Source organism: Trachurus japonicus, chromosome 17, assembly GCF_045865225.1.
Source record: "Trachurus japonicus isolate A0001 chromosome 17, Traja_1.0".
NCBI classification, from domain to species: Eukaryota; Metazoa; Chordata; class Actinopteri; order Carangiformes; family Carangidae; genus Trachurus; species Trachurus japonicus.
In genome coordinates, this window is record NC_140923.1 from 13,178,968 (window position 1) to 13,189,878 (window position 10,911).

At 39.5% G+C, this 10,911-nt stretch overlaps 1 protein-coding gene across 3 annotated transcripts in view; it reads right to left on the reverse strand.

Annotated features, from left to right (window-relative positions):
* Positions 1-10,288, reverse strand: part of LOC146970250 (serine/threonine-protein kinase MAK-like) — a 16,579-nt gene extending 6,291 nt beyond the window's left edge. For 2 of the 3 annotated variants that reach the window (XM_085804547.1, XM_085804546.1), the window contains exons 1-8: positions 10,082-10,288; positions 8,323-8,377; positions 7,144-7,265; positions 5,700-5,782; positions 5,305-5,437; positions 2,547-2,718; positions 1,580-1,747; positions 162-458 (exon numbers count right to left, since the gene is read on the reverse strand). In XM_085804547.1, coding sequence (XP_085660673.1) covers positions 162-458; positions 1,580-1,747; positions 2,547-2,718; positions 5,305-5,437; positions 5,700-5,782; positions 7,144-7,265; positions 8,323-8,377; positions 10,082-10,263 — 1,212 coding nt within the window. In that variant the 5' untranslated portion in view covers positions 10,264-10,288. Of the gene's footprint in view, positions 1-161; positions 459-1,579; positions 1,748-2,546; positions 2,719-5,304; positions 5,438-5,699; positions 5,783-6,895; positions 6,976-7,143; positions 7,266-8,322; positions 8,378-10,081 lie in introns of all 3 variants that reach the window. The other variant, XM_085804548.1, reaches the window with a different exon arrangement.
* Between the last annotated feature and the right edge of the window lie 623 nt (positions 10,289-10,911).

Sequence of the window (10,911 nt, forward strand, 5' to 3'; positions counted from 1 at the left end):
ATTCATTCATTCACTAAACTATATTCAGTGATGAACATTTATCTGGTGGAGAATCAAATCTGTGACGACTCGTCTAGAATTTATTCCATCATCATCATGGTGTGAATGAGGTTTTTGTGCTGCAGGCTGGATATCAGTAGCTGTAGCTGTGTGATACCTACAGTGTGCCAGCTCATTGTTTGCCTGTGTTTGACCAGGCTGAGAGGTTCCTGCTGCCCCGGTGTCGCTTGTCGTGTGCTTGCCTCCATGTTGTCCAGAGGAAGGCTGATCTCCTGTAGCGGCCGGTGCTGCTGCGGAGGTTCGCCGGCCGTCTGCAGCTCCACGTCCGTCCTGCAGAGCGACAGAGGCTTCGGTTCTGCAGCCGCCTCGGACGTCTTGACCTGAGCCCTGTGATGCTCCGGGTACCGCAAAGAGGCGCCGAGCGACTGGCCGACGTGGAAGTACGGATACCGCAGAGCCTGCAGGAGAAATGAGACAAACCGTAAAATGTTTTCAGTTGCAAATTTTCATATTCAAGTGTAAAATTTAGGATTAGGGTCACTAGGGTTAGTGAGAATCTTTCACCGCAGCATAAAACAACAGAGAAAAAATACATCTACAGTAATTCACCAAATCTAAAGAATGAGAAGCATCTTAATCAGTGTTGGGCACGTTACTTTAAGTTGTTTAAGTTGTTTATTATCAGCAGGATAAACCCCTTGAGTTGTCGCAACTCGTTTTCGAGGGGGTCCTGCGCACCTCACATCAACATAAAACACAACAACACAACACATCACAGTACAATGAAAGGATACAGAACAATATAATAAAAAACAAAACAAAACAAAACAAAACAAAACAAAACAAAACAAAACAAAACAAAACAAAACAAAACAAAACAAAACAAAACAAAACAAAACAAAAAAAACAAAAAACAAGACAAAGACAAAGACAAAATATGGACAGACATACAAAAATCAATCAAACAAGTTGCAACCGGGTTTGGACGGGTATTAGTAATTAGTTATAGTTGCTCGTTAATTTCCAGAAAAAGTAACTGAGTTACCGCCTTATAAAAGTAACTAATTACCATGAAAAGTAATTATTTTGTTACTTTTCTTTCATGCTCAAATATGTCATGTTACTTGGACCCAGTTACTGAAAGAAGTACTGTAGTGCTGTTAGTAACACTGTAATTCCCATCACTAAATATATGAACAAACGAAAGCATAGGAATTAAGGCGAAGAATTCAAGTCATTAAGACACGGAGCACATGACGTAACTTTTAAAGGACTAATGAGACAAACCATCGCTGCTTCTTTCCACACAGCGCTACTGTGTCATTGTTGGGCTTCGTTAGTGGTTCATAAGTTTCACAACGATGCCTCCAGCATGTTCACAGTCAAGTCTGGTATTACAGTGACAGACAAGATAAGCTGATTGATTCCCACTTGGACCTCACACACTAAAAATAAGTGAACTCACTCACCAAAGGACCTGAGTGACTTTGCAGTGATCAGCAGTAATAACCCTAACCCCTTCTGACCCCTTCAAGTCTGACCTTTGTGTGTGTTTTGTTTACGTTCAAACGTCACCTACCTGAGCAGCACTCGGCCGTTTCTCGGGATCCCACTGCAGCATGTCTTTCATCAGCGCGACGGCGTCGTTGCTGGCGTTGGGGATCAGGGATTTGAGGCTGGTGGGGACACACTTTGGGAAGCGGAAGTTCATGGAGACGGCCAGGTTGTAGCCCTCAGGCCAGTCCGCCTGACGGAGGGAGGGAGAGGAGGACACGACGGTGAGGGTCGTCATACTCATGCGTCGAGGTGGTGGCAGGGCCGTTGTATAGGGGAGAAAGGTGATGATAACTCTAGGGGCCCAGCGCCCAGTGGGGCCCATAAAAAACCCCAGTAGTCTAATCTTTGTATGACTGATTTATTCTGCGTAAGACCCTGAGTAATACTCATAGTACACTGTAAAAACTTAACATCTTTCCAAGAATATTTGTCTTATTTCTTGTCCAAATGTCTCATTTCTAGTCAAAACTAATCTCTTTCCACTTAAAATAAGACTCATCACCTAAAAATTAACTTGTTTTTAGATCATTTTCACTTAAATTCACAATAAATAGAAAAATCTGCCAGTGAAAGTAAGTTTTTCGTGCTTGTAATAAGGAAGAAAAACTTGCTCCACTATCAGATTTTTTTCTACTTATTCCAAGTGAAAATATGCTTGAAAGAAGTAAAAAGTGTCTAAAAACAAGCTACTTTTAATATGATGTGTCTTATTTTAAGTATAATGAGATTTGTTTTGACTAGAAATTACATTTTGACTAGAACTAAGACAAATATTCTTGCTAAGATACTTGAGTTTTTGCAGTGTAATGCTGCATTAGCATCAAAACAAAGAAGGCTAAATAAAAAACGATAATACATACGTAGTCTAAGGGAAAAAAAAGGGAAAGTTAGGGGGAGGGGCCCACTTTAGTATTCTTTAAGGGGGCCCAGAATTCCTAGAAACGGCCCTGGGTGGTGGAGTGTGTGTGACACCTGCTGCGTCGGCTCACCTTCGTCAGCGTCCCCAACACCTGGCAGATCTTGAAGATCTCGTCCACCTCGCTGTTGCCGGGGAACAGGGGTCTGAGGGTGTAGAGCTCCGCCATGATGCAGCCCACGGCCCAGACGTCGATGGGCGAGCTGTAGCAGCTGGACTTGAGCAGAACCTCTGGGGCTCGGTACCTGAACAGCAACAACATGTGGAGACTTTTATGGCACATAAATGCATGTAGAGACTGAAAGGTATTCCTGTGTTTTGTTGATCTGGTCACGTTTAAAGGGATAGTAGCATTTTTTTAAAGTGGGGTTGTATGATCTACAAATAGCCCCTAAGTACTTCAATTACAGTAGCAAATTCTCTACACTCCTCCCGTTAGCAACGCCAGCCCATAATAGCCCTGCCCAGAGATTTACAACATACATTGTTGTGAATGGACCCAAAGAAACAGCCTATTTTTGTGGCCTAAAAGAGGTTTTACCTGAAAGAAAATACACAGTTCCATTGTTCGCTATAAATACAATTTTTTCCAGCCCTTCAAAGTGCAGGAAAAATGTTTTATATATAAAATATTATAGCGAACAATGGAACTGTGTATTTTTTTTTCACGTAAAATCTCTTTTAGGCCACGAAAATAGGCCGTTTCTTTGGGTCCATTCACAACAATGTATGTTGTTAATCTCTGGGCAGGGCTATTATGGGCTGGCGTTGCTAAAGGGAGGAGTGCAGAGAGTCTTCTACTGCAATTAAAGTACTTAGGGGCTATTTGGAGATCATACAACCCCACTTTTAAAAAATGCTACTATCCCTTTAACCAATGTTTGTGCCACTTACGAGCATTTAATCCAAGATACTGCATTGATTATCGAAGACAAAAAGAACTTTTATCAATAAACCCTGGGGTTGTCCATCTATCCAAGGGTCAATGACATGATGCATCCCAATGTCAAGTGGTGTAACCAGTACATTTTCATAAAAATTTGACTATGTACAGGAAAATAAATCTGGACTCAAATGTGGAACAAATGTAATTCACTTCTTTCGCAATGCAACACTATGTTTCTGGACAAATTCTACATAATTTGTCACATTATTCAGATAAACAGCTGATGTTTTAGGATAAATCCTGCTCAGTGTTGCAACAATTCATAAAATTCAAGTGTAGAAAGAAACACAGCAAAAAAAAATCGATTACAATTTAATATTTTCAGAAGAAAGTGCAGTATATTTTTTATAAGTTCACTTAAATCCACTGTAGGTGGATAAGATATTTAATATTGATTATTCTTTTGTGGTTTCACCATTTGACATTTTCAGGCCATTCAGTCTGACTTTTGTTGAAAAAATGGTGCAAATGACATAAAACCATCCTGAATACATAATCTACATTTGAACAAATCTGATGCTTTTAAAACGTTTATTTATTTTTATTCATTAAAAAAAATTGTCACTGACCCTTACACGGTTTTATTCTTATCAGCCCAAGATTTTCAATGTTCTCCTGAGGGATTTCTGTGTCCTCACAACATCTTTAATATAAAGTCAAAAAATGTAACAGCACTATTGATAATCCACAGACTTTACTTAAGTTTTATGAAGAAGAAAAAGGCTGAATTTTGCAGATTAACAGGTGCAGCATTTCTGGAAATTAGATGTTGCTGCTAATTTTTTTAATTACGGCAAAACGGCAAAAAAAAAAATCAGGGGAACTGAAACCAGAAGCACCGGAGCAAACGGTGGAGGAAAGGAAAAGAAACTTTTGGAAATAAAAACATACAGTAGAAGAGACTACAGCTGTACTTTGTTATCAAGATAAAGATCAACGTTGAACATGTGGGTTGAAGTGGAAGTTAATATGTAGCGTAAATAGAAGGTATCAGACAAATTAATCACAACAGTGAGTGATTATCCACTGTCTAGTCTGTTTGTCTTCCTCTCTGTCCCCTGAATGGATTTGCCTCCCCCCTTGTCAGCACCAATTAAATCTTATAATCTTTTTAAAGGTACATGCTCAGTGATATTACAGCAGGAGTTACTGTGAGTCAAAAGATTTGGGTCAGACTGCACAACCGAACCGTGGCAGCTCATTATGTAGTATGTGCTTCACCTACGGGAATTATTATTGTTTAAAGTCAGTCTCACCATCTCGTGGACACGTAATCGGTGTACGGTGGCTGGGAGCGGATTTCCCTCGCCAGTCCAAAATCTGCAATCTTCACCAGCTCTGGTTATCTAGTCTAGTTATTCTGCCCTTTAACAGATTGTAACTACTTCTATATTATTCTACTTTTAGACTTCAGATATTGTTTCATCTATATTAGTAATGGTTAAAAAAAATGTTTTCAAACTGTTTTAAATAAATCTGAGTGCACTTTAACCTTTCATTCATACAATTCTTCACTAATTTAAGTAATTAGCACCCATTTCATACATCCTCCATCTTTCATCTTCTACTTTTACTATTCAGATATTGTTTAATCTACATTAGTAATGGTTCAACAATGTTTTCAAACTGTCAGTTTTAAGTAAATCTGAGTAGACTTCAGACTTTAAATTTCTTCATACTGATCTTCAACAATTGAAGTAATTTCCAACCATTTCATACTCTTCATATTTTTTCATGTTTTCAAGATTGTTTCTTCAGTTTCTTAACTTAATTCAGCATTGTTTCAACATTGTAATCAGCTCATTCAGCTTACAGCTTTCAGCATTCACCCGTATTTCCTTCAGGAAATGCATTTTCTAGTTATTGTTTAAAAAGTCAGTCTCACCATCTCGTGGACACGTAATCGGTGTACGGTGGCTGGGAGCGGATTTCCCTCGCCAGTCCAAAATCTGCAATCTTCACCAGCTCTGGGCCCATGCAGAGCAGGTTCTCCGGTTTCATATCACGGTGGAAATACCCTGAAAAACACGAGTGAGTCAAATGAAAACTGCATGTGCCGTTGCCGATATTTGTCCGTACTTGTAAGCACAAATATGTACTGCACTACTGCCATCGCTACCACTGCAACCATGACGAGACTCTCTACTGATGCACATCGCACTTTTATGTTGAGTTAAAACATCTCAGGCACAAAAAAAGAAAGAATGAGATGTTTTAACCTGAACCTGACAAAACACAGTCAAGCCAAGCGTAGAGAAAAAGACAGGAGGAATTTCTTACCGTGCTTATGCACAAACGCTAAGCCAGACAATATTTGGAACAGTATGTTCCTTATCTCATTTTCAGAAAACATCTTATCTTCCCTGGCAGCGGCAAAGTGGTAAAAGACAAAAAGAAAAGAAAGAGGGGATAAAGGAAAGGAGAAAAAAAACAAAACACTATGCAAACAATCATGGCTTATTGAAGTGGGAATAACACCAACACCCACGTGCACTAAAAACAGTGTTGGTTTTTCTTTTTCTCTGAGAAACAAAACTTTTTGGGGCCTCTCACACCTCCTCTTCCCGCTAAAGCACCAGAGAAGTGAGTCATTTTTAGTTGGAGAAAATCCTGATGCCTGATGTCTTATGAACTGTCCAGCATTTACAGTATATATACGTCTTGGGTTGATTATTTCAATGAGTTAAAGGGATAGTTCAACATTTTGGCAAATTGGCCCATTGTCATAATCCCTATAGTCATAGCAGTAGGTTCGTTACCTTTAATTGTCGGTGCAAGCTGTTTTTAGAAAGGCGGAGCAGAGCCGCGAGCTGCTCAGAGCTACGCCATGGAGGGTAATGGGATTTCTTGGTTTCCCTCATCGAACTCATCAAATACACAATCTAACAACTCCAAAACGCTCTGGTGGACAAGTTGTGACCTGCACATTCACCACGCTATGAGATAATAACAGAACGTTACCACACAGAGTTGTTTTAGAGGGAAATTCAGAGACTGCTTGCTGAAAAACTGTCCCCGAAAGGACTGGCATCAGTGGTTTTGCATGAATTCACCTTGAAAACAACTCAGTTTCGTAACATTTCATTATTATCTCATAGCGTGGTGAATGTGCAGGTCACAACTTGTCCACCAGAGCGTTTTGGAGTTGTTGGATTGTGTATTTGATGAGTTTGATGAGGGAAACCAAGAAATCCCATTAGCCTCGGTAGCGTAGCTCTGATCAGCTCGCGGCTCTGCTCCGCCGTTCTAAAAGTAGCTTGCACCGACAATTAAAGGTAACGAACCTACTGCTATGACTATAGGGATTATGGCAATGGGCCAATTTGCCAAAATGTTGAACTATGCCTTTAAATACACCGAGGTGGAGCTGACAGCTTGATAACACAGCATTCTATGAAAGAGAAAAAGATAGAAGTGGTAAATTGTTTTTATTTTCCTCTATCTGGACCATGAGAGGCCGTGCTGAAGTCACCTACCATGTTCATGAATAAAGAACAGTCCCTGTAATATCTGAAATGTCATGTTTCTGACGACTGACTCAGGGAACAACTTGTGTCTGCAAAAAAAAAAAAAGCCAAGACTGACACATTATGACTCAAGCTGACCCAAATAGTTCTCACATTCCCACCGGTGATGAAAACACACATTATATACATCGATGAAATAACCGTGCACATAATTTAAATGGTGTACGAATGCACCGGTAAGTCTGGCGAGTTGTTACCTTTCTTTCATGAGCTGGTAGAGGTTTTCTTTCATGTACTCAAAGACAAAGTAGAGGTGGTCGTTCTCCCTGATCACCTCCTTCAGTTTCACCACGTTGGTGTGGTTCAGCTTCTTCAGAGACTAATCACACAGTGAAATAAATCACCTTATCGTTTCAGTAAATCAGCTCAAATGAAATGCCCAAACATACAGTAATACACACAATAATAGTTAAAGCTGCCAAAATAATTTATCACACTGCCCACTGTCAATGTGTAAATTTAAAACTTTCCCACTCACAAGTAAAGTCATTTATCGTGGACGGCAGCTGAGCTGAAAACAACGTTTTGGAGTTGCAATTGTCCTCGTTTATACAGTAGTTTACAGCCAGGAAATGTATTCATTTATAGAAATTATGTCTTAAAGGGATGGTAACATTTTTTTTAAAGTGGGGTTGTATGATCTACAAATAGCCCCTAAGTACTTTAATTGCAGTAGAAGACTCTCTGCACTCCTCCCGTTAGCAACGCCAGCCCATAATAGCCCTGCCCAGAGATTTACAACATACATTGTTGTGAATGGACCCAAAGAAACGGCCTATTTTCGCGGCCTAAAAGAGGTTTTACCTGAAAAAAAATACACAGTTCCATTGTTCACTATAATATAATTTTTTCCAGCCCCTCAAAGTGCAGGAAAAACACAGTTTTTATTTGGACCTAACCAACTGCTGATCGGCGGGCGCTAACCCTGGGCCAGAGGAATATGCGAGTTGGTTAGGTCCAAATAAAAACTGTGTTTTTCCTGCACTTTGAGGGGCTGGAAAAAATTATATTATAGCGAACAATGGAACTGTGTATTTTTTTTTCAGGTAAAACCTCTTTTAGGCCGTGAAAATAGGCCGTTTCTTTGGGTCCATTCACAACAATGTATGTTGTAAATCTCTGGGCAGGGCTATTATGGGCTGGCGTTGCTAACGGGAGGAGTGCAGAGAGTCTTCTACTGCAATTAAAGTACTTAGGGGCTATTTGGAGATCATACAACCCCACTTTAAAAAAATGCTACTATCCCTTTAATCTAGAAAGATGTTGCAAAACCTAGAAATTGGATTTTGCAAGTTAAATCGCTGGTGGTTTAAAATGACATTACTGTTACTGATTACACAGAGAAAACACATGATGACGACGACAATAATTCTCACCTTCACTTCTCGCAGATTCAAGCATTCGTCCCAAGAATAAAACTTCCTCTTCATCCTATTGAAAAAAATATACTATATTTTCATGAATATACTTTGATAAAGTCACACTGAGTGTCTTTCCTGTCTGGTCTGACACTTATTATAGGAAACTACAGTAAAGTAAAAAATAAAATGTTTTTAAAGTTTTAATGAACATTGATATTTTGATTAAAATGAATAAACTTTGTCTTCTGACTTTAAATATTTGCTTTAACATTTTAACCTTGTTTGGAAGGTCAGGTTAACCACTGCACAACATGAATTCAGCTTTATGTTTTGAGGTGCTGGTGCCTCATTTGGAGGGTTTGGTTGTTATTCTGTCTTTTGCAGATTATTACTTTAAACATTTTCATCTACACCTCATTTACTGATGGCTGTGGTGCATTTAGGGGCAACTGGGTATCTTTCCGTTTTCACTGATATGCGTTTACAATCACATTAATTCTGATTTTGAAGCCACAAATACAGTGAATATGGGCTACACACAGAAACTACTGCTTTGTTGTTATTAAATAGTGTCTTAATATATATTTTACATTGTGCATCATTATTTTCTTACCACTACACTTGCATAATACCTTTTGCCTACAAAGGGATAACAGTACTTTCACTCCTTTCACTGTCTTCAATAAGAGCTTGCATCATAATCTTTTAGATATAATATCCACATATATATATTTAGAATGAAAGAGAGAAAATAAATAACTCTGACAGAACAATAACATTTTATAAACAGCTTGTACAATGACAGGAAACTTGCACCTTCAAAATGGACTGGTTATTTCAAGAGTTTATTTCCTGTAAAGATGCAAAAAAAAATCTAAATCTGTTTTTTATTTTATCTTATTCAAGTGTTGCCATCAGGGCCGTTGTATAGGGGAGAAAGGTGATGATAACTCTAGGGGCCCAGCGCCCAGTGGGGCCCATAAAAAACCCCAGTAGTCTAATCTTTGTATGACTGATTTATTCTGCATAAGACCCTGACTAATACTCATAGTACACTGTAAAAACTCAACATCTTTCCAAGAATATTTGTCTTATTTCTTGTCCAAATGTCTCATTTCTAGTCAAAACTAATCTCTTTCCACTTAAAATAAGACTCATTACCTAAAAATTAACTTGTTTTTTTTTTTAAAGATAATTTTCACTTAAATTCACAATAAATAGAAAAATCTGCCAGTGAAAGTAAGTTTTTTGTGCTTGTAATAAGGAAGAAAAACTTGCTCCACTATCAGATTTTTTCTACTTATTCCAAGTGAAAATATGCTTGAAGTAAAAAGTGTCTAAAAACAAGCTACTTTTAATATGATGTGCCTTATTTTAAGTAGAATGAGATTTGTTTTGACTGGAAATTACATTTTGACTAGAAATAAGACAAATATTCTTGCTAAGATACTTGTGTTTTTGCAGTGTAATGCTGCATTAGCATCAAAACAAAGAAGGCTAAATAAAAAACGATAATACATACGTAGTCTAAGAAAAAAAAGGAAAAGTTAGGGGGAGGGGCCCACTTTAGTATTCTTTAAGGGGGCCCAGAATTCCTAGCAACGGCCCTGGTTGCCATGAGAGGACACACAACATGTTTGAGTCTACAGCCTCGAAGCACGTTGCAGCAGCAGCAGCAGCCACTCAGGGTGTAATCAGCTTAACAGTTTGAGACAAAACACCAGTGTATATATATATATACTGTATATATATGTGTGTAGCTGCTCTCTCTGACCTCTTTATGGCCACCAGCTCCCCGGTGTCGTTGCTCTTGCCGAGGAGCACGCTGCCGTAGGTGCCGTCGCCCAGCTGCTTCAGAGTGGTGTAGCGGTTCATCGTCCACAGACAGCCCTGCCGCTCCCTCACTGGCACCGGGAAACCTAGTGGACAGTCCAACACAGTCCAACAGTTGGTCATGATTGTTCGCAGCAAAGCAACATCCCGCCACCACCACAGATCAAGGACTTAACGGCCACTGTGCCAGCCAGCGCTCTCTCTTTCTCTCTGAGGGCGTAAAACAAGAGCAGCCTCCCTTTCCCTTCCCCTCTGGAGACTGAGAGTCTGTCTGTCCTATACTACCTGTTGCACTGTGCCTCACCTTTCCTAAGATAAGCCCTGGCTGCAGACAGAGGTGATCCACCGTGAGGGGGAAAGGGATTAAAGTGGACATGAGCTTAAGAACGTGTGCCAGGAAACAGACTCACAAGAGAAGCAGGAGACGTGGTTTTACCGTTTCAATCCACTGAGTTAAGAGAGAACAGCCCTGACTGACACATTTTGTGGTTATACCTTCCTCTGTCCAACACAGTTAGATAGGACACACTTTCAAGGGATAGTATCATTTTTTTAAGTGGGGTTGTATGATCTACAAATAGCCCCTAAGTACTTTAATTGCAGTAGCAGACTCTCTGCACTCCTCCCGTTAGCAACGCCAGCCCATAGCCCTGCCCAGAGATTTACAACATACATTGTTGTGAATGGACCCAAAGAAACGGCCTATTTTGGTGGCCTAAGAGAGGTTTTACCTGAAAAAAAAATACACAGTTCCATTTTTCGCTATAATAT